Source organism: Alosa pseudoharengus, unplaced genomic scaffold (assembly GCF_046254945.1).
Source record: "Alosa pseudoharengus isolate Yale_2024_CS ecotype anadromous, Long Island Sound unplaced genomic scaffold, YU_APseudo_1.1 YU_APseudo_1.1_scf_21, whole genome shotgun sequence".
Taxonomy (NCBI): domain Eukaryota; kingdom Metazoa; phylum Chordata; class Actinopteri; order Clupeiformes; family Clupeidae; genus Alosa; species Alosa pseudoharengus.
This window is the reverse complement of record NW_027468674.1, coordinates 35920414-35945308: the sequence shown is the minus strand read 5'-3', so window position 1 is coordinate 35945308 and position 24895 is coordinate 35920414. Positions and strand designations below refer to the sequence as shown.

The 24895-nt window shown below is 40.6% G+C and overlaps 1 protein-coding gene across 2 annotated transcripts in view; it reads right to left on the bottom strand.

Annotated features, from left to right (window-relative positions):
• Positions 1–24895, bottom strand: part of LOC143138215 (ornithine aminotransferase, mitochondrial-like) — a 118698-nt gene that overhangs the window by 74605 nt on the left and 19198 nt on the right. For both annotated transcript variants that reach the window (XM_076298715.1, XM_076298714.1), the window contains exon 3: positions 7966–8202. In XM_076298715.1, coding sequence (XP_076154830.1) covers positions 7966–8188 — 223 coding nt within the window. In that variant the 5' untranslated portion in view covers positions 8189–8202. The remainder of the gene's footprint in view (positions 1–7965; positions 8203–24895) is intronic.

Genomic DNA, 24895 nt, shown 5'->3' with positions numbered 1-24895 from the left:
CTTTCGTGTGATACATGTTATGTCTGTGTTTATTGCGAGACAGACAGTCGCTTTAATTCATTCATTGAATGTGCGCTGCGTGCTGTAATGGAAACCTTATTGCGTATAGCCAAGTAGGCCTACGGTAGTCTAAATTAAGTTATTTTTTTAATTATGCATGATTTAGCCTACTTTTTTATTTTATTAAATTTGTAGGCTGGAATGCCCCGCGGCAACAATTGTGTTAAAATGTAGTGGCTTCAGCCTCTGGCAAGCCTCTGGCAAAACGACTGGTAGCTTGAGAGCGACGTGTTGAGATCCATTAAGACGACTTTTCATTGGCAATAGTATTAAACCAACCAACAATATAAAATATTAAGAAGAGCTCTTTAATTTCATTGAGTTAAATCGAAACAATGCCTTTTAGTGCTCGTGGACTGATAGTCATAGCCTACTGGTAATTATCATCCCGGCCATAATTTGAGGATTTACGGGTAGGATATGCCTCCGAATCATGTGATGCGTCCGAACAGCAGCATCTGCTGGTTGAATGTCATTGCGCTATCTATCATCGTTCGCCAAACATTCTAATCAAAATTGTAAATCTTACACAAAAGTATAAAATAATCTAAACTTCATTCACTCTCCATGTATAGATCAAGACAGACTTGTGGAACAGGCTGCAGGGCAACAGTCTGAGAGCCTGCATGGAAATAAGCAATGGTTCGCACTTGTAAAAGAGTGCAATCACCAAATGGCCCTTGTTGTTTTGCACTTTCTTTTGCACCTCAGTGTTGCATAGTCTATAGCCTAGTGTTTGTTAAAATTGCACACACTTAAGTCACTGTTCTTGTTTCAGTTGCAGTGCCGCTGCTACCACCACGCACATCACACACTGTGCATAGAGCACCAAGGGACAGAGGGGGCACCAAAATGTAGCCAATAAATAGCTTTACTGTAAACTGATTTTTAATCTTCTTAGATAATGTTTACAATAGCAATATAACGATACACCAACCTCACGATTCGGTTTGTATCACGATTTTTGACCCACGGTTCGATACGAACCTCAATTATTTTTTTTATTTTTTTTTTGGGGGGGGCACTAGAAATTTTATTAAATCCAGAGGATTACAATATAATATATAGTATAATATATCTGTATTATTTTATATCCTGATGTAAAAAGATTTTAACCTGGGCTACTGAATGTCTGATATTTATGACAGCACACTTCTTTATGCAGATTAGCCATTAGCTATTTTTATAACTCTATCTCTTTAATTCAGCTGTCTGGTTGAAGCCTGGAAATATTGTAATCAAAGTAGCATAGTTGGCTAGCTTCATAGTCTGATTGGACTGTTCAGTTTCCCCATGGAAATTTAAGTTTCAAGGTAATACTTGTTCTCCTTGGTACAGGCCCTTTTTGGGAAACGTTGGTAGCCTATTGAGATGATCAGTCAACTTGAATGCAAGAGTTTTAAACAAATATGTGCTGCATGCTAATGATGCTAAGCGGATTTAATAGTAATTTAGCTAGTCGTCTTCTATGCGTCCTTGCTTTCACGATTGTGAATGTTGTATTTGAATTGTGTTGGCCGAGCCGCCCCGAGCCGAGAGCGGGGCAAGGAGAGGGGGTTTACTTCTACTGTTTGGTAAAGTTGAACACATAGTCTACAATGAAAGCAACGAGAGTTAGGCCCATGAAATTATTATCTATTTATTTATTTATTCATTTATTTTGGACAACGTAGGCTACCGGTAAGTAAAGAAGGAGATGTGTGTTGCTTATGCGGTGCATAAGCTGTAAAGCACTGCGTGAAACACTAGAAAGGGTGTCGCGGTTCTGCCTTTTCGTACCGAGATACGATTCGATTTCGGTTTCGAATCGCATATTGTTACAGCCCTAGCATGCTATATAACAATTATACTTTTTGGGTTCTCTCTCAATCTCTATTAAGATCTAACTTGAACGTTATGCTACGTATGGGCACCAAAATAGCCAGGAGAGGGACAGTTCAGTTGTTATGTTGTTTAGCATTTTTTAACACAAATATTTGTAAATATTCGTATAGTGTTGTATAGCCTATTATATGGTATTTGTTAAAATTGCAACTGTTATTTTGATAAATAATTATTATATGTTATGGTAGAGTCTTTATTGTATGGCGCAACGCCCCACACCCCCCGCCGTCCCCGTCAGATTTTTAGTCGACTAAAAGTCTCGTCATTTTAGTATAGTTTTAGTCAAAAGAAAACTAAAGGTATCTAAGTCTTAGTCAGTTTTAGTCAAAATATTTTAGTCTTTTTTATAACAATTTTTTTCTGATTACCATTTCAGTCAAATAGTGTTTCACAAATCAAATTTTTCCAACAATATTGTGTGTTCACAGGGCTACTCTGGTTTAATTACTCATTCTGTTTTTTTGGCAGTCAGTACCAGGCTTGGAATTTCACCATTCTGGGGGCAAGGCCACTTGGCCTTCAGTTGGGCATATTTGGTGGGGGCACAAAGGCCACATGTCAGGGCACCAAGGCCAAAGTTAACTATACAGTAGTAGGCTATAAAAATGATCAAAGTTGTATTTAGCCTATTCACTGCAGTAGACCTGCATCACTGTATGAAACATTACAAAAACATGAAACATGACATATTACATAGAACTGTAAATCATCTGATCATGTAATATTTACAGATATCTAGGCTATATATAACATTTATTTTATATTTGGCCTGTTATGAAATCATGTATTGAACAATTTAAGCACAGCTCAGCTTTAAGAGATTCAAATAGCCTAGATGCATGCATTTTGTGATCAAATGCTTTCACAAACTCTTAGGGCATAAAAAAAAAAGGTTTGGTTCCTGTTGGTTGTCAGTTGAGGCCATGGGTCGGTAGGGAATTTTTATTTTATTTTTTCTAGTGGCAGTAAGGGATAGGTAGAAAATCAATCCCACCAGGATTTCGCGAGGTTTTTTGAGACTGTTGCGACCTAAAATGCCTGGATGGAAGTTGCGGTGATTTTAGCTGTTTCTTGTGGAGAAATTGCGGGAGGAAGTGAAAATTGCAAAAATAGTTTAAATTTAGGGCAATTAAGGTTAGTAAGACCAAAATCACACTGATAATCTTGATGCTTATTAAAAAGGATAATCAAAGGTAAACAGTAAGGATTACAGAAAATCAAAGTAGGCCTACTTTATTTGTGAAAATGCTTTGACTGAGGTCATTCACAAAGCATTATAGTAGAACTGTCCAAAAAAGACAGTCACCTAAAGAGATGGCATCATGTCATATGTTTCAATACATTCATATATTTTGTAATTCATATTAAGTTCATATCTTTTTAATAATTCATAGTCTGTGGCCTGCATAATTACTAATAGCCAAGTAAGTATCTAGTAATTTCATATTGATTTAAACTATTTGACTACACTTCTGTTTAATGTCATTACATTGGTGGTGTACGTCTAATTGACTGCCTGCCCCTTTAAGGACGTGAGAGTAGCCTAAGTACATTTCTGAGTGGATTGGAAGGCTTGCATCTCACTGTGTTCGGCTACGAGTGTAAATCACTTTTTGCATAGTGCATTACGATATGTGGATGCAATTGGGAATGTCTTCTATGTCATTAGTTAAAATAAATGTTAAAAAAACAACTCGAATGAAATCATTCTTGGATCATAGAAGAGGTAAATGTCTTGCAATTTTATTAATTTCTATGATTTTGGTAGCACTACTCAAACTAAGCCCACAAGCTAGCAAACATGACATAAGCTAAAAGGACATATCCAGGTAAACGTTTGCCAATGGGTTGCATAGCCTACTCAAAAATCAGTAAACCAAGTAGGCCTTAATTAACTTACTTTCATAGCCTAGGTATGTTAGCAACACCAGGTTGAGAGATGCAAGTAAGCAGATCATTAACGTTAGCCTTCTATTTATTGTCATCAAAACTGTAGAGGAACGAACACGTTAGGGCAGTCTTTGGTGTCATATGCAAAAGGTGCAGGAGTAAGTGTGCCATCTGGCTCAATATTCTGCGCGAGAGACTGTTGTGGTAGGTGAAATTTCACGGTGAAACTACGATGATTGGTCAAATTTGCGAAAAAGTTGCGGTGTTTGGACAAAATTGCGAGTGCCTTGGTAAGTGACGAAAACAATCGTCTTCGTGAACAGCTGTGCATAGGCTACTTTGTAAAAGAGAGAATACGCTCATCCCTATACATAACGCAAGGGGTAATTAATGTAATTATAGTTCGCCTTTTATTTGTGGATTTATTTAATATATTTAGTGTTATTTCTTCCCCAAGCTCATAAAATAAATTTGGGTCGCACATAAATTGACAGGGTCGGTCGGAAACCGGAACCGAAGAAATTTTTTTTTTATGCCTAGTCAGCTGTCCTATGATTTACCAATATCTAGGCGATATTTGTAACATTTATTTTGTATTTGTCCCGTTATGAAATCATGTGGAACAATTTAAACACATTGTAAAACGCAAAGCCCAAATTTGGAGACATCCATGCATGTCGAAATTTACTGCAAATTCAAAACTAGATTACTCTGGAACGGCTAACTGTACAGGGGACTGCTTTACACTTTTGTGTTCGGTAAGGTCTGCTGTTTATTCCGATATATGGTTTGTTATGTGTTAAAAGAAGGGTTCGTGAAGTATTCCACCGAGATGAATGGGTAGGGAGATCATGGGACGCAAAACCTTCAGTAGAATGTATGATTAAATTGAATTATATTTAGGCCTACTTTTCTCGCGAACCGTTCAACACGGCTAACATCGTTTAAAAGCTGAGAAAAAGCTCTTTCGTGTGATACTTGTGATGTCTGTGTGATGTATAGGCTACTTCGCGAGTAGTTCAACTGAGAAGAATGGGTGAATTGGACGCACTTTCTTGCGCTGTCACTTTCTCCACTGCGTAAAAGACTAAATTAATTTGCGCTGTGAATGCTAAGATTATTTTGACAGGCCACAGGCTAACTAAAAATCGCTATTAGTAGGACGCAAAGCAGAATATTGAAAGAATGGGGCACCAAGGCCACCGTGGCCTGTAAACCTCTGATTTTCAAACGGGCTTCACGGCCAATGCAAGGGGCTACGACGGCCATGGCCGTCGTGGCCGCCGTGAAATTCCTACCCTGGTCAGTACGTTTACATACAGTACACAGGTAAGTCGAGCTACAGTTATAGCTCGGCTGGGATTTGACCATAGACAGTAAAAGATTTGACTGGACCACTGTCATGATCTTCGTAGACCAGTTTTTCAAAGTGTGGTCCGGGGACCACTGGTGGTCCGCAAGCTATCCCAAGTGGTCCGCGAGCAGACGTGGTAAAATATAATATAGATGAGTTGTTTGCAATATTGAACCAAATCCAAAATGTATGTAAATCCAAACAGTTCTGCAACACTGTCTATGTAAGATATGCCAGTTTAAATCATATGGATCCCCTGACACAATAAGCAAAGTGCAAAGACAATAAGCAGGGTGGTTCAGTGAGTAGGCCTAATCTAAAGATTAGCCTACTTTTTTAGCTAGGTGGTCCGTGTGTTTCTATTTTATTGGTTAGTTAAGTGGTCCTTAGTCTGAAAAAGTTTGAGAAACACTGACCAAGTATTAATGTTTTACTCCACCACGCTAGATGGCGATATGCGCCCAAACGCAACACATTCCCCTAACTCTCCATCTAAGTTAACTTGCTAGCGAACTTTCCATATTAGCTTACTTACTAGCAAACTTTGCATCATCAGTGTAACTAGTTAAATAGTTGACATTACCCACTGAACATTTTCGTATGGACATTCTGGGGAATGTTAATTTGTATATGTATGAGAGAAGCTTCAACTTCTGGGTATGTAGCATTGTGGCATAAAGCTTAGTTAGCTTGCTAACTCTGGCAGAAATCTCCAGTGTTCTTGTTCCATGTAGTTTCGTGTTGCAGCCACAGGGTTGCAGCAACAGCACGTAGACTAGCCTACAGGAAAGCTGCTGTGCATGAACTCGGATTCGGAATATTTTGAAAATGTAACAGCTATAGATAGATATTCTGTCTTCTCATTTTGTAGACAAAAATGAAGAGATTTTATCTTAGTTTTTATTTCATGCAAAACATTTTAGTCTTTAGTCTTTTTTAATCAACAATAATGCATCTTAAGATAGTCTTAGTCAGTGTTTCAGGACATAAGTGCAGTCTCATCATCGTCTCGTCTTAGTCATGAAAAAAAAGGTTTTTGACAAACATATTTCCTCTTGTCTTGTCTGACGAAATGAACACGAACATGAATGATGTCTAAAATTATAAAATGAAGGTTTCTGTTTATGACCAGTTCAGGTTGTTGATGCCTAGAATTTTTTACAGCAGCGGTGCTGTTGAACGTAGGAAGCATTATATAAGTATAAGTATATAAGTATATATATTCTTTTGATCCCGTGAGGGAAATTTGGTCTCCGCATTTATCCCAATCCGTGAATTAGTGAAACACACTCAGCACACAGTGTACACACAGTGAGGTGAAGCACACACTAATTCCGGCGCAGTGAGCTGCCTGCAACAACAGCGGCGCTCGGGGAGCAGTGAGGGGTTAGGTGCCTTGCTCAAGGGCACTTCAGCCGCTTCCTACTGGTCGGGGTTCGAACCGGCAACCCTCCGGTTCCAAGCGCTAACCAGTGGGCCACGGCTGCATTAAGGCATTAAGACAAAAGATGTTTTTTATTCCTCCCTTTAGTCAATTTCAGCATGGGTGTCTTAACTTTTGCACAGCACTGTAAAAACTATATAGAATTCTCTTTCATGTCATTACACTGTATTGGTGCTGTGCAGTCGAATTGAGTGCCTGTCACTTTAAGGCCGTGACTGCCTGTGAGGCTTGATTGATTCTCACGGTTTTAAGCTAACTTAGTAGCGTTGTTTTGCATGGTGCATAAGAATATGTGGATGAAATGAATGATGTTTTCCATGTCATTTGGTAAAATAAATGCTCGAAGAATAGAAGAAAAGTCTATCTCGAAGAAAATCTATCTTGGATTATAGAAGATAAGTGTCTTGTATCATTTCTATAATTTTGGTGAGCTCTACAGGAATTACAAACTATCTCCAGATGCAAATGCTTGCATATCCTATTACTCAAATTCATTTAAACCCACCAATAGGACCTTAGTTTCACAGCCTAGGTATGTTAGCAACACAGGGCTTGAAAGCATTGACTGTATAACAAACAGAAAAGAAACAATGCGTGGAATTTATCTGGGAATAGGCTACTGAATGTAGGGGCGAGCTACCTCGCTGGCGTGTTTAATTTGGTTCCTTGGTTAACATAATGTAGGCTACGTTTTCTGCTAATAAACTTAACATAAACAGAAACCAACATGATCTCCGGTGGAATCCCTGACGGCACCTTCAACGTTAGCCTACTATTATTTGTTGACATCAAACCTGAATGAACGGCAGCTGTTCCTGAAGTTTTTTTTTAATTAGGCAACTTTTTTGCAGCGGCGCTTGAATTCCAGGAGTGGCGCTGCTGAATACATTGTAGGGGAAACACTGGTTGTCATATTTATGTCTCAATCTGTTATTGTTTAAGGGGTTATTTTTCATTTTTTCCCCGGGAACCATGCCCCCGGACTCCCCTAGGATGGCTTAGTTACCTACTGCCAGAATGTAACAGCACCGCAGCTGGAAAAAAATTCTAGGGGAAACACTGAGCCTACATGGAATTAATGCAGCACTGATACATGGAATATTTGCCTTCAGTCTTGTGATCTCTGTAAATGACGTTAAATTAAATTACTTCCTTCGGTTCCTGAGTCACACAGTCAACGCAATGTAAAGAAGATAATAGATTCCTTCTGCAGAGATGCACTCACTCATCGTCAACATATTTGATTTTATGCTACTGAATGATAATGACTTTTGTCCCCAAAACACCATGATTAATTATGAAACATAAGTAATATAAGTAATTTACTTCTCACCTTCTCCTCTTTCCAGAGCCACAGGTAGAGGATGGTAATTGTGGGCACCATACTTGTCCTCACGGGCATACAGCTCCTGAGGGGTGAGTTGACGTTCTGCCTGCTTTATGACAGAAGCTGTACAGGAGGCTGTGCGATGACTGGAATGAACATGAATGCGTGGGATGATTGGCACAATGCGCTGCATCCCACTGCTCAGTCTGAGCATCATCCCTCTAATCATGGAGACTGCTGGCTCTGAAAAGTACAGTTAAAAAAGAAGCCAATATTAATAGGTGTTCCAGGGTTCCCACTCTAGATAGATAGATAGATAAATACTTTATTGATCCCCAAGGGGAAATTCAAGATGCCACTCTATGTCAAATGTAAAATTCCATGACTTTTCCCATGACGGGGCAGCCGTGGCCTACTGGTTAGCACTTCGGACTTGTAACCGGAGTTCGAACCCCGACCAGTAGGCACGGCTGAAGTGCTCTTGAGCAAGGCACCTAACCCCTCACTGCTCCCCGAGCGCCGCTGTTGATGCAGACAGCTCACTGCGCCGAGATTAGTGTGTGTGTACACTGTGTGCTGTGTGTGTTTCACTAATTCACGGATTGGGATAAATGCAGAGGCCAAATTTCCCTCACGGGATCAAAAGAGTATATGGGCTGTCAAAATAAATGATTAATTTCGATTAATTAATTTCAGAAAAAATAACTGATTAAAAAAAATAACGCAGATTAATCGATTCCGTATGACCTTTGACCCCGAGCCGTTGTAGTCAGTAACCATTAGACTGTAAAATGAAGGAGAGATAAGAAAATGTGCTGCCTAGATCATTGATTGGAACATACTTTTCGAAACGGCTTGATGGTGTTGATTAAAATAAAGTCCTCTGCAATGTCTGCAGCAAAGAATTTGTATCACCGGAGTTAATCAACTCTAAAGTCGCACATCATTGCAAAGAAATACTGTAGTGTTGTCATTGAGGGGAGTGATACTTTATTTTCATTGTGTCCCCTATATCTGTGGCCTGAAAAACCTTGTATGTGATGAAAAAAAACTTCTTCCCGAAGAACTTTTGAATTTATTTCCTCAGCATATTAGGTTATATCATAGATTATTATGGCCATTATTAAAATAATAATAATAATAATAAAAGAGTTTATTTATTTAGCGTCACACGCACGCTATTTGTTTATCCAGCACCGACTTTGCAAATAACAATGTCCACAGACAAGGTAGAATATTTTGCATGACTTATAAAAGTATGATGTATTGCGACATCAGATGCAAGTCAAATTTGTAGTTTCTTATGTCTCATTCCATCGAACTACAAATCCGCTACCCGATCTGGCAAACTTACATAGTGCGGTTATAGCCAATAGAGGGCCGCGAAGCGAATGCAGAATTGCCGTTCACCCTGTTTTGAGTTGATGAACCACTGAAACGATTTTGGAAACATTATTTTAAGGTACAAAAAACTCTTTGGTGTTGCTTTAATGTCACTAATGCTGATTATTCAATGATTCATTTTAATTTAAATATTTAAAATACTTTCACAGCAAAACTCATATATGTGATTAATTTAGATTAATTAATCACAGAGTATGAAATTAATTAGATTAATTTTTTTAATCGATTGACAGCCCTAATATATACTTATATATGATGTTTCCTGAACAATAAGTTACACCTGAATTTCCTTGACCTACCATATCATGAATGGTACAGTATACTGCTTGGGTTCTGAACAGCTCTAGAACCTGATATATTTAAAACTGGATATGAATTAATAGGCAATGAATAAACAAAGTAGGGAAAAAGCTAATAACCTGACGCAGCGTGGAAATATATTTGTATGAAAGTTCCTGACTTTGCTAGCCTGGCCTCACCCATCCTAGATCTCCTTTCAGGGAGATAAGCCTCTCACTAGCGTTTCCCTCAGACAAAAAAAGTCAGGCCAATCAGGCATAAAAAAAAGGTTTGGTTCCTGTTGGTTATCAGTTGAGGTCATGGGTCGGTAGGGATTTTTTTTTTTTTCCCCAGTGGCAGCAAGAGATAGGTAGGAAATCAGTCCCTCCAGGACTTTGCGAGGATTTTTTGAGATTTGTGTGACCTAAAATGCCTGATTTCGCGACAACTTTTCTAAAATATTGCGATGGAAGTTGCAGTGTTTTTAGCTGTTTCTTGCGGAAAAATTACGGGAGGAAGTGAAAATTGCAAAAATAGTTGTGATTTTTTTTTTTTTTTAATTGAGGGCAATTAAGGTTAGTAAGACCAAAATCACACCGATCATGTTGATGCTTATTAAAAAGGATAAGTAAAGGTAAATAGTAAGGATTACAGAAAATCAAAGTAGGCCTACTTTATTTGTGCAAATGCTTTGACTGGGGTAATTCACAAAGCAGTATAACCTTTCGTAGAACTGTCCAAAAATAAAAGTCCCCTAAAGCAGGGATTCCCAAACTTTTCCACGACAAGGCCCTCCAAATACCACTAGGTTCTGGCCAAGGACCCCCTTGATGTGTTATTAAACCCATTGACAATACTATAGCAAATGTAAAAATACATTAAGCTAATCCTAATAATTATTTTAGCCACAAGCAAAAATAATTAATAATTTAATAATTCAAATGTATTTGCTTCTTTTATTTTTCCTTCCAACTTGCTGAGGCCCCCCTGGCACCCCCTCGCCGCCCCCGGCACCCACTTTGAAAACCACTGCCCTTAAAGAGATGGCATCATGTCATGTTTCAATACATTCATATATTTTAAATAATTCATAGTCTGTGGCCTGCATAATTACTAATAGCCAAGTAAGTATCTAGTAATTTCATATTGATTTAAACTATTTGACTACACTTCTCTTTAATGTCATTACATTCGTGGTGTACGTCTAATTGACTCCCTGCCCCTTTAAGGACGTGAGAGTAGCCTAATTACATTTCTGAGTGGATTGGAAGGCTTGCATCTCACTGTGTTTGGCTACGAGTGTAAATCACTTTTTCCATAGTGCATTACGATATGTGGATGCAATTGGGAATGTCTTCTATGTCATTAGTTAAAATAAATGTTAAAAAACAACTTCAATGAAATCATTCTTGGAACATAGAAGAGGTAAATGTCTTGCATGATCTATGATTTTGGTAGCACTACTCAAACTAAGCCCACAAGCTAGCAAACATGACATAAGCTAAAAGGACCTCCAGGTAAACGTTTGCCAATGGGTTGCATAGCCTACTCAAATGTCAGTAAACCAAGTAGGCCTTCATTAACTTACTTTCATAGCCTAGATAGGTTAGCAACACCAGGTTGGGAGATGCAAGTAAGCAGATCATTAACGTTAGCCTTCTATTTATAGTCATCAAAACTGCAGAGGAACGAACACGTTATAGGGCAGTCTTTGGTGTCTGCACAAGTAAGTGTGGCATCTGACTTAATATTCTGCGTGAGGAACTGTTGTGGTAGGTGAAATGTCATGATTTCACGATGATTGGTCAAATTTGCGAAAAAGTTGCGGTGTTTGGACAAAATTGCGAGGTCGCCCAGAATTTGCGGGGATTTGTTGAATTTGCGTTGCGATTGCAACATCGCGAATTTCTGGAGGGACTGATTGTAACAGAAAGATGAATTAAAGATGATATTAATATTGTGGCGGGTGATTCCGACTGTTACTTCACGTTCACATTAATTAGTCTACTGTGCATCAGAGCTGTTCATCAGTGATTACGTTTTCGCCAACTACTGGCAGGTAGGCCTATTTAGAACATAACAAATAGCCTAGTGTTTCAGACAGGACTTTTTTCACACGCACGCATGGTGCCACTGCGAGGCATAGTGAGGGTAAACACAAAACACCTTCAGTTTTTCTCCTGAAGTATGACCCTTAAGGCTTAATTTCTCCTTAGGTAAGGGGTTTATTTAAGGGTGTTGCACAGAAAACCCTAAATTGTTTCTTTAGTTAAGGAAAAATGTTAAGGGATAGGCTACTGCATTAAAAGGGATTTACCGTCACGAAAATTCTATTGAGATTGTTCAACAGCTGTAACGAGCTGGTTAGTAGGTGATGTCGTTAGCAACCCACCGAACACAGTGAAGTTTAATGATCTTATCATTCATTTCACCTTAAGAATATTCGCTGAAATTATCCAGGTAGCAAGTAAAGCATGTTATAGACATGCACTGAGCAATACTACAGTGGGCATCGCTTTCAAATGACCACTTCAGTCGCGCATTACAAGGCGTGAAGCTGCATGAAGCTTTAGTACCACTTTCAGCCACTGTGCGTCGCTCTGTCAATGTACATCGCTCTGCCTGCCGCCCCTTCAGGAGACTTGCCGAGAGTAATCTTGATTTAGGCTACTTGGGTATGGCTTAAGGCTTGACTACACGGTGGTAACGAAAATCGAAATCGAAATTTGCTGTCTACATTATTGTCAGTGTTGGGGGTAACGCAACTACGCAAATCAAAACAGTGGTGTGATAATTGAGCCAGTAGAGAAATAACTGCTCAGAATTAATCTGTAGCCTTGGGTAGGCTTCTGCAGAAAACAATGTTGTTGCCGATGTAATACTATCTGGCGACGTTTTAACAGGCTACGCAATAGAGGCTTAGACAATTATGACCCACGTTTTGGTTTCGTAAATTAATTTGCCCTACTTCTTGACTGCAATGTAGTCAATTGACTGCTTGACATGTCATTTTTATTTTTCTGTACAATAAACAAATACATCTGCTTTATGCCGCAGAATTACATTCATATTTGGCTGACTTCTGCAGACGCGCAAAAAAAACACTGCCAGGCCATCCTTAAAAACCGACCCAATTATTTTTTTTTCCCCCTTTTAGTCCGACCGACTTGCCGGTTGTAAACTTGCGTTAAGACCGACCGATTTGTTTTTACTCTAAACAACCAATACAAATAAAATACTATTTATTTTAGTAGGCCTAAGTATTGTGAAGATAAATTGCCTGCATACAAACGGGCTCTCTTAAATAAATAAAACCCTGTGGCGTCATCTCTACACCATTGGTTTACGCATGTCACACTATGGCCTAGCCTACGCTTCGTTTCATTCACACAAACATCTCGACTCAGCGCTTATTACTTGGCACGAAGCTCTGGAAAAACTGTGCCCAGATCTTTTCCCATTCTTTCTCCCCTCTAGTCTAACGGTAGCCTGGTCCTTACCGCCTGCTAGTCTAACGGTGACCGTGTTGAAGAATTGAAATTGGTTGTGGTCTATTCAGCATTTCTCAAAATAAGGGCTTAACCCAGATTCGAACTCTTGGACAGGGGACTGATAACTGCTGCGTAACAGCAGCTGTCATCAGCCGGCCTTAACGCACTGCGCCACAGATTGTGTTATTACTTGAACATTCCACACTATCCACAGCTGTGGTATCGGGGGCAGGAGGATTACTGTTAGCGCAGGCTTTATATGAAATTCTTCAACAGAAGGCCTGCCTCGAATGCAGGCTTGCCCAAAATAAATGCCTGTGGTTTGCGCAGCCTACAGTAAGTAGGTTAAATAACAGACCCGCCACAATGTGCGGTATGATGATTTTTTACGAGCAAGATGTTTTTGGTGCCCTACGTGCACTGCATGTTCTTAAATAACAATGATCATCAGTAGCCTAATATTCGACCATTATTTTGTGTAAATGGGCTATGCATTGGGTTAGACACCAGGGGCCATATTCACAAAGCCTTTTATCTTACCACTAGGAGTAAGCTACTCCTAAATAGCAATAAAAGATTTTAGCTATAGGAGTTTCTCTTATTAAGTTATTCACAAAGCCTTTCAGACCTACTCTTAGTAAGGGAAAATGAAAACTCCTGAACAGATTCTGGAGCTGAGCGCTCTAGAATCTTTGACTAACAGTCTAAGAGTGAGTGAGTCTTCGTTGCTATGGATGACGTTAATGCACGAGCTTGACTGAAGTGACCACCTTGATTGGCTTATGATTGTAACGCAGGAATGATTCCAAACACCTCCTTTACAATGAGTGGCAGGTGACAGGTCTGAGAATGCGTGCGCTACACAAGGACGGAAGATGATGAATAACTGAATAAAAAGGCCTAGCCTAAATGAATCAAGAGTAAGGCAAAACAAATAGCCTAGTAGCCTAATGAAACATACGGATTGATGTAGTATCTTTGTAATATTATTACATTAATCTGTTACTATGCCTATGCCTACGTTTGCAAAAGAGAACATTTTAATTTGATTCACAATAATGTTACATTTAATTTACATGTTGACAATGAGTAGCCTAGTTTTGGTTGTTGTTGGTGGCGTTATTGCATGTTAGTTATGCGTACAATGCAAAATTGCTTCCTCACGATTGGAAGCTCCTGTAGCCGCAGAGGATTTCAGGCGAAATGCCACAAAACCGGTTTGTGAATAGGTCTGTGAGTTAGGAGTCCTCTCGACTTCTTTTAAGCTGTCACAGCTGGTGGGAAGGTGTGATTTGTTGGGGGAAGGTGTGATTTGCAGGGCCGGATTAACTGGGCACAAATGTCTGATGGCCCCCCTGCCCCCCAGTCAACGTGAATCGGTCAGTTAATAGGCCTATATCGTGAAGATTTTTCTTGCCATCTAAGGCACGGGCGCATCTGTGAGGCCAAGCCTCACTAAGTAGCCCATTTGTTTGGAACTAACATTACATTTAATTAAACTGCTTATAGGCAATGCCAAAATAGTTTTCAACATTTTGAATATTAGTGTCGGGTGAATTAGGAAATGTTCTCATAGCCTTATGGCTGAAAGCTGCTTGGGATCCTCATTGTTTCAAAAGGAGTAGCCTAATTTCGGCTTTGTCAGAACTGAGCTGTGCGACACGGCACGGCATGCCCAATTGAAAATAAATTAACGCAACGCAACCCAACACAGACCCCGCTTCTCTCGTGTCAGTCACCTGACATGAACGAAACACAGAACCCGCTTCTCTCACGGCAGTCACTGACAGTAGCCTAGAATAAATGCATGGGGAAAAAACTTCCCCATGACAAAGACATCGTAAAACACTGAAAGTTAATATTCCTTTGTCAAATGTGTTATGTTCCAAGTAGTGCGTAATTCTGCTTCATAAAGTTGAACAAATACATTTGCTTATTTCACAGAAAAATATAAATAGCCAGTTAGGGTCTACAGTGTAGAGTTGGTAAGTTACAGGCCAACTTGGAGTGAACAAAAAAACAGGGGAAATTCTTTCTCTAGTAGCCGAGTAGCCTCAGGTGCGCACGTAGACATAAGGCCGAACATGCAAGCGCCAATGAATCGTGCTCTCACCACAATCACGCCGTTAAACTTAAATAGGTTAACATCACTCTAAGTTCGCCTTCAAGCAAGGAAAACGATGATTTGAACATATCTGTTTCATTGGAAGGGCAAGGGGTAGCAACAGGGCAACACAGAGACAGGCCCGATGGCAGGGCTGTTTTGAGAGTATTCAAATATGGGATATTCTACAGGAAAACATTAAAACGGCAAGACAGCGGGGAAGTTAAAATACGTGACAAACACAGAAAAAGTTGGCATGCATTGTTATGGTCCCCGTGCACAGGGATTATTTGTCATATTATTAATCACATATGATTATTTGTGCTCACGGGAAATATTGATTTAAGAACGTTAGCAAGAACAGCGTTTAAGAAGTTTAAGAACAGCGCGGGCGGAAGACAGCGACAATTGGCAGGGGAGGGTCATGTCTTTTTTAACAATTCTGTCAGAGGGTCATTGAACAATTTCTAGCAGGCAAGGGAGGGTCATGCAACTTTTGACTGAAGCACTCAAAATTCCTCCGGTGGCCCCTTCAATAAATAACAGTCCCTAGATTGCTGCTGGGCTATATGTCTTGGTTCATGTCTAACAACTCATTGCCGTCAAACACGTAGCCTATCTCGCTGTTGCATCCATTACAAACAAACATGCAATGTGAACGTCTGGGATTGGGAAGAGCACTAAATGCTCTACTGTATAAGCACGAAGTCAAACCTTTAAATTAAAAACACTCTTTAATAATCAAAAAAATAAACCGCTAATGAAGTAAACTTGTGACCATCAAAAATCGTTTATCTCCTGTAACTCCGTGATAACAGGACGTAACAGGAAGGCATTTGGCTGAGCAACGGAGGTTAATATGCTCTATATTTTGTCCAAATGATGTCTGTCTATCATCGTTGCACTCGGAGAAAACCAGAATGTTTAATTTGTCCTGCGTTTCTTCTACGGCTGCAAACGGGATTCACTCGCAGTTAACCAAATATTTCTTTATTAGGGCAGGGCAGGCATATTTATGGCTACTAAATTATTTCTAAACCAGTCAGCTAAAGTCTGTAGTGAAGTCTGTGTAGGGTTTTCCAGGCTCCATTTCTTTTTACGAGACACCCTGCTCACTTGAGCCATCTACCGGTTGTTTGGGTTGTTGCAGATTCTCACTGGGAAAATACAAATTAGAGTCGCGTGATACCGCGTGATCCCACGCGCGGACAGCGAGTGAAGCTGGCCAAGTCGAAGCACTGCCCACTGTATGTAAACTGGAGCCGGTGGCTTTTTTAAGGTCACAAGTTTACTTCATTAGCGGTTTATTTTTTTGATTATTAAAGAGTGTTTTTCATTTAAAGGTTTGACTTCGTGCTTATTCAGTAGAGGATTTAGTGCTCTTCCCAATCCCAGACGTTCACATTGCATATTTGTTTGTAATGGATGCAACCGCGAGATAAGCTACGCGTTTGACGGCAATGAGTTGTGAACGGACATGAACCAAGACATATAGCCCAGCAGCAATCTAGGGACTGTTAGTTATTTATTGAAGGGGCCACCGGAGGAATTTTGAGTGCTTCAGTCAAAAATTGCATGACCCTCCCTTGCCTGCTAGAAATTGTTCAATGACCCTCCGACAGAATTGTTAAAGACATGACCCTCCCCTTGCCAATTGTCGCATGTCTTCCGCCCGCGCTGCTTTGCGCCACAGCCACACACTGTGATAACGTTCTTAAATCAATCTTTCGTGAGCTTGCATGCTACCAGTCCTTCCTTTTCAAATGTGTTGCGCCTGTTTGCACAATTTCACAAATAATCATATTTTTATTAATAATATGACAAATAATCCCTGTGCATGGGGACCGAAACAATGCATGCCAACTTTTTCTGTGTTTATCACGTATTTTAACTTTCCCCCGCTGTCTTGCCGTAGAATAGGCTATACCAGATTTTAATACTCTCATAACAACCCTGCCATCGGGCCTGTCTCTGTGTTGCCCTGTTGCTACCCCTTGCCCTTCCAACGAAACAGATGTCTTCAAATCATCCTTTTCCTTACTTGAATGTCATAAACATACAACTTTATGCAGCAGAATTACGCATAGGCTACTTAGAACATAACACATTTGACAAAGGACAGATGTATCGTAACACCCCCATATCACCACTTTTGTTCAGAAATTCTAAAACAACGATGTTTTTTAACACTTCAAAATAACATTTGCTAAATTAACCTTACATTTTTCAGTAGCCATTGGTGTGTAGATTTGAACAAAATCTGGTTTGGTTCTTAACGGCACATGGACGGTTAGACCGAGAATTCTTGTCGTGAAATTAAAATTCCACTGGAGCTCCAAGCGGTTGTGTACACGCAGCCTTACAACACTGTTTACAGCTCTTTGAGTCACGGTAAAATGTCATTTTTGGTACATAGCTAATTTAGATACACCTATGGTGTGGTTGGTTGCGTCTCTTTAGGAGTCCGCTGTAGAAATGGATATAAGTGACACGTACACGCAAGACGGTGAAAATACGGGACCGACGGTAGGGGGAGTTCCGATATGTTGCTAGTGACAAAATATTAACTTTCAGTGTTTTACGATGTCTTTGTCATGGGGAAGTGTTTTTCCCCATGTATTTATTCTAGGCTACTGTCAGTGACTGCCGTGAGAGAAGCGGGTTCGTGTTTCGTTCCTGTCAGTGACTGACGCGAGAGAAGCGGTGTCTGTGTTGTGTTGCATTGCGTTGCGTTAATTTATTTTCATTGGGCATACCGTGCCGTGCCGTCCACAGCTCTTCAGTTCTGAATCTTGGAAGCTTGCAAGCTGAAGCTTGGCCTCACAGATGTGCCTTAGATCAGGGGTCCCCAACCTTTTACGTACCATGGACCGGTTTGATTCCCATTTTTTTTTCACGGACCGTGGGGGGGTTTCGGGAGTTCCATGTTCCATATGTGTTGTGCATGCATTACTTGAAAAGAACTAGCTCCAGTTATGTATGAACAGTGAAGGTAACGAAAACGTGAAAAACGTGAACTTGAAGAAGTGAAAATGGAACAATATGAACAATGAAAATTGAACAACTTGAAGCTACATCTATCAAGTGTGAACATGCTTAACAAAATATGGGAACAAAACATGGGAACTAAACGTGCATTACGAATATAATCAGTGGGAGCCCTGTGCTTGTTTCCCTGCAACACGACAGTGACACCCTCAGTGTGTTTGAAATGTCCAGTCGATTGCGCAATTTGGTTTTAGTTGCAGTCATTGCAGAAAACCCGGCCTCGCATAGATACGTGGTGGGAAATGGTAGCAACGTTTTCAGCGCTTTTACGGCTATCTCGGGATATTCTGCTTTGGTTTTGATCCAAAAACCAGCCAGAGAGGTTTCCTCATACACACTTTTAAGACCACCGTCATTTGCAATTTCGATCAACTGCTCTTCCTCCTGCGCTGACATGTTAGGACTATTCGGGATATTGACAAATGGGTTGCGGACCCACTCATTGGTTTGCCGTGGATCTTTGGAGGATGGGAAGTAGCCTAACGCTCAAACTCATTTGAAAGCGCAACAAGGTGATCGCGCACCAGCTGCAAGAGAAAGGGCCCTGCCTCAGTCTCCCCCAAAACCCCCACTACTGTTTGGAACATATCAAATACACCCCGTCCCCATTCGTCCCCACAAATCAAGCTTGGCTTTAAATGCAGCGACTTTATCTGCCAGTTTAAAGACAGTCGTCAATCTCCCCTGGAGTGACAGGTTGAGGTCACGAATATGCCACATCAGTCCTCATCACTAAAATGTGCAGCTAACGGTGACTTTTTTTCTGTAAGAAATCTCTGCAGCGGCTCTCGCAACTTAAACACCCTGGCCAAAGTCTGCTAAAGATGCTTGTTTTTTGTTGCTCATTCTAGCAGTTTAGCTAACTTCGTGTGACACTACCGTTCGCCAAGAACTGATCAAGTGAAGTGAGCTGACCTGAGGCTGCGCAGCGCTGAAGGCAATATGTATTGTCCATTTTTGTGTCCAAGTTCCATGGGCCGCGAACAATGTAGAGCCAGGTTGGATTAACGCACCTCTTTGTTTACGTTGCAAGAATGATTTATTGTCCGTGTACAAAACATAATCCTGAATGCAAATGTCGTTGTAAATGAGTCCATATATATGATCTTAACGAAAAACTGTTTCTTAAGTGTTAGTAAACTAGAGAGTGGTAAAAACAGTGTGATTCACCCCACTCCCATTATCTGTCGGCCTCCAACTAATACCTGTGCCCGACGTCATATACCCTTTGCCCCCTCGTGTCACATCAAAGATGGCAGGCCATAACATCAAGCAGGGATATGTAGTTTAAACTATTCCATGTTACAAAAAAAATAATAATAATAATTCTTTCAAGGAAAAGTACGAAATGGCTATAACACAATATGTAAAGTGTTGAAGGCGGGACAGACGTAAGAAAATAGACCTTGCAAAATGCAAACATGCATGCAATCAAACAACTGCATATAGGCCTATGCCATGTAAAAACGTGACATTATTGCGAATTAAATTGAGTTTAGTTTGCATGCATTTTTTTAAAACTCATGTCGTAGGCTACGGCCCGGTTAGGAATGTACGGGCCGCGGCCCGGTGGTTGGGGACCGCTGCCTTAGATGGCAGGAAAAATCTTCACCCTATTAACTGACCACCCGATTCACGTTGGCTGGGGGGAAGGGGGGCCATCAGACATTTGTGACCAGTTAATCTGGCCCTGCCCCCCAACAAATCACACCTTCCCACCTCTGACAGCTTAAAAGAACTCACAGACCTATTCTCAAACCTGCGGCATTTTGCCATGTTTTGAAATCCTATGCAGCTTTCAATAGTGAGGAAGCAATTTTGCATTGTAGGCATAACTAACATGCAATAACGCCACCAACAACAACCAAAACTAGGCTAATCATTGTCAAAATGTAAATTAAATGTAACATTATTGTGCATCAAATTAAAATGTTCTCTTTTGCAAACGTAGGCATAGTAACAGAATAATTTAATAATGTTACAAAGATACTACATCAATCCGTATGTTTCATTAGGCTACTAGGCTATTTGTTTTGCCTTATTATTGATTCATTTAGGCTAGGCCTTTTTATTCAGGGGCCATATTCACAAAGAATTTTAAGGCTAAAAGTAGCTCCTAACTGGCGAATTTAGGAGCCACTCCTAAAAATAACGGGCGTGTCACTCCTAACTTTAGGACTCCTAATTTTTTTCACAAAAAGTAATTCACGAAGCATTTTAGACCTAAAAGTATAGCACCTAAAAGTCTGGGAGTCAGTCAAGCTCGTGCATGAGTAATGACGTCATCTATAGCAACGAAGACTCACCAAAGAATGTTACTTCTATACTCTTTGGACTCACTCCTAGTTTAGGAGTTGTCTGAAAGGCTTTGTGAATAACTTTTAAGAGAAAACTCCAAGCTAAAATCTTTTAGTGCGATTTAGGAGTAGCCTACTCCTAGTGGTAAGATAAAAGCCTTTCTGAATAGCCTACGGCCCCCTGCGCTAACAGTAATCCTCCTGCCCCTGATAGGCCTACCACAGCTGTGGATATGTGTGGAATGTTCAAGTAATAACACAATCCAATGTGTGTCTCAATTGTCCCCCGCTGACCACCTCACACATTTCTCTAGATTTTGCAACGAATTTACATGACACATTGCCATAAAATATGCCAGTTTTAGGACACAGAATAATGTTTGTAATGATACCAGTTAGGCCTACGTTTAACAGTAACAAGTGTAATGAGCTATTCATTGTCGAAGGTGCATGGTCAAGTGAAATTCTTACTTTGGAAAACAAACATTTGCCGATATCATCGCCGATCATCAGCATATTGCTCTGGACTGCAGGTAACTTGTTAAGCCAGTGGTTCTCAAACTTTTGCCCGTTCCCCACTTTGATCAAGGGGCATGACTGATCATAGTGGAGATAACGTGTTATCCCGAGGCCTTTGCCAGTCAGCATCTCCGACGGTAGTCTACCCTATTAAAAATATAAGTTTTCGATGTCCCAAACGGAGAGACATAGGCCTAAGCTACTTTATTGTTTTGAACGATCTCTATGCTACTCACAAAAATGTAGGCATAGGGACATGATGAAGTAGGCTATCCAACTGTCGTGTGTTAAATTATTGTGATTACGTGCCAGGTTTCCAAACATGCGTGACTCGGACATCTAACTAAATGCAACAGGCTCATATCGTCCTCGCATTCGCAAAATGAGGACCAGTATTTTGTCAAATTGCAAATAGATATTCGTTTTAACGAATTTTTATGATAGTATGCTTTTTGTATAGGCTACTATCTTAATCTTGGAATATCGGGAGGGAAGTGGCGCGTCTGCAGTCAGCCAAATATGAATGTAATTCTGCGGCATAAAGCAGATGTATTTGTTTATTGTACAGAAAAATAAAAATGACATGTCAAGCAGTCAATTGACTACATTGCAGTCAAGAAGTAGGGCAAATTAAGACACTGTTTTGATTTGCGTAGTTGCATTGCCCCCAACACTGACAGTAACATAGCAGATTTTGATTTTCGCTACCACCGTGTAGTCAAGCCTTAAGCCATACCCAAGTAGCCTTAATCGAGGTAATGTTTAATTATGCATGATTTATTTTGTTATTGAATTCGTAGGCTGGGATTCCTCTCGGTAACAATTATGTTTGGTAGCCTCCTGCTTTTTCAGAGGGGGCGGCAGTCAGGCTACTGACAGAGCGATGTACAGTGGCAGAGCGACGCAGCTTCACGCCTCGTAATGCGCGAATGAAGTGGCCATTTGAAAGCGATGCCCACTGTACCAGGAGAAGGTGGGCATGTAGGATGCCATCATATACCAACTGCACAGAGCGCAATCTCATCTGGACAAGGGGAAAAGTGCTGTGAGAAGAATGTTCTTTGATTTCTCCAGTGCCTTTTGTTAACTGTGAAATATAATTTGTTGTATTTACTATGAAATCACCTAGGAACTTTTATTGTGTAGAAAACACCTAGGGACTGTTATTGTATAGGAACCGGATGTTGATTGTGTGCAGTTCATGAGCGAGTGTGGATGACGGTGGTCATTAAAAGTTAGAGAACTTGACGTTGTGTCTTATCTTTGAATAACGGTTAGCAATTATAAAGTTCCGCCGACCTTCGATGAAGGCAAACCCTATGAAAGCTGGAAGAATGAAGTCGAAATGTGGACACGAGTTACAGATCTTGCGAAAAAGAAACAAGCACTGGCAGTGGCGTTGGCGCTATCGGGAAGAGCGAGAGAAACTACGATGGAAATACCGGTAGAAGATTTAAATAAAGACACTGGCATGCTGACTTTAATTGAAAAACTTTATGGATTGTTTCTCAAAGAGGAAAAAGACAGAACGTATGTGGCATATTCAAACTTTGATCGAATTATAAGGGACAGTAGTTTATCCATGGCGGACTACATCATTGAATTTGAACAGCGATACTCAAGGATGCGCAAGTATAAAATGGAGCTCCCCGATGCAGTTTTAGCCTTCAAACTACTAGATACTGCATGCTTGGAAGTAAAAGACCGACAGTTAGCTTTAACAGCGTGTACAGATTTGACTTTTGCTTCAATGAAGTCCGCACTGAAAAGGATTTTTGGAGGGAAAACGTTTGTGCACCCTATGGGAATAAATCAGGAAGCTGCATATGTCACAACAGAGCAAAGACGTCAGAGGGGCAAGACGTGGTCCAAAAATGAACAGCAAAAGACACCTCTGCCTGGCACTAACCCTTTGGACAGGTATGGGCGCAGATCAAAGTGTGCCATTTGCCAAAGTACGTTCCACTGGGCTAAAGACTGCCCACACAAGGGTGAGCAAATCAAATTTACCCACTGTGAGACTGACAACGTTGAAGAGTGTAATATCACTCTCTTTACTAAAGAGTCACCAAAAGACGCAGAGATTTTTTTAACTGAATGTTTTGGCTCTGCAATAATAGATACAGCATGTACACGTACCGTGTGTGGAGAAGAATGGCTAGATAGCTATATCGCAGGACTAAGCCATAAGGAATTAGAGAGTCTGAAAAAGACAGAGCAATGCAGTGATAGACCATTTAAGTTTGGTGATGGAAAAGTGGTCCATTCCACCAGAAAACTGAAAATTCCTGCTAAGATAGGCCAAACGAAGTGCAGCATTGAGACTGAAATAGTTCCAGCAAAGATTCCACTGCTTTTGAGCAAGGCATCCATGAAAAAAGCGGGGACTGTGTTGGATATGGAAAATGGAATGACAGTGCAGTGATGTTCAGTCAACCTGTAAAGCTGGATTTTACAAGCTCTGGTCATTACTGTGTGAACATTATGGACAAAGAGGGCAAAACCATGCCAAGTGATGACCATATCCTTGTAGCTGCTGAGGGTGTTGCTTCAAATGAAGACAGCAATGAGGACACAGAAAAGCAATGTGATGAGGAAATTCTGTCCATTTCAGAACAAATGAACAAAGTTGAAAAACAAAAAATCCTAGTGAAGCTTCATAGACAATTTGGTCATGCCTCTGCTGACAGATTGCTGAGGCTTCTATCTAGCTCAGGCACTAAAGATGCAGAATGTGCCATCATTCTTCAGAAAATTGTCAGTGAATGTGAGACGTGTCAGAGATACAGTAGGACAAAACCAAGGCCTGCTGTTGGTCTTCCACTAGCATCACAGCACAATGAAACCGTGGCAGTAGATCTGCATGAGCTTGAGCCAGGTCTTTGGTATCTCCACATTATTGATCAATTCACACGATTTAGTGCGGGAAGCCTTTTGACCACAAAGAAAGGATCTGAAATAGTTAAACACTTTATTCATGACTGGATAAGTGTGCATGGCCCACCTCAGAAACTATTCAGCGATAATGGGGGAGAGTTCAACAATGATGAGGTTAGAGACATGGCAGAAAATTTTAACATAGAAGTAAAAACAACAGCTGCATACAGCCCATGGAGCAATGGACTGATAGAGCGACACAATCAAACGCTGACTGAGATCATCATGAAAGTGAGGACAAGTAACGGCTGTGACTGGGACACTGCATTAGACTGGGCGCTTATGGCGAAGAATACCATGCAAAATGTTCACGGTTACAGTCCTCATCAGTTGGTGTTTGGGCAGAATCCGTGCTGATTGACAAGCCCCCAGCTTTAGAGGGCACCACAAGAAGTGAGTGGGTAGCAAAACACATCTCCGCTTTACATGCAGCAAGGAAAGCATTTACAGAGGCAGAGTGTTCGGAGAGAATAAGGAGAGCTCTGCGTAAACAACTACGCAGCACAGATGAGAGATACGAAATGGGTGACAAAGTGTACTATAAGAGAGTTGACTGTACAGAATGGAAAGGACCAGGAGTTGTAATTGGTCAGGATGGAGCAGTAGTGTTTATCAGGCACGGAGGAGGCTGTACTATCATTGCAATACGGTGAATAAAGATCAACAGTCTTCGTAAAAAATCTTCTATCTACATTGTCTCCTTCGGACGCCTTGTTCCAGAGTGCTAAATTACTAAATAGTCAAGTGGTAATTGTTAATTGGACAATTGGATTTGGAAGTGGACATTTTCTAGCCTGGAAAATCCAGACCCTGGTAATCTAGATAGATTAAGGGTCTGGCCACGAACAATCTCGAGG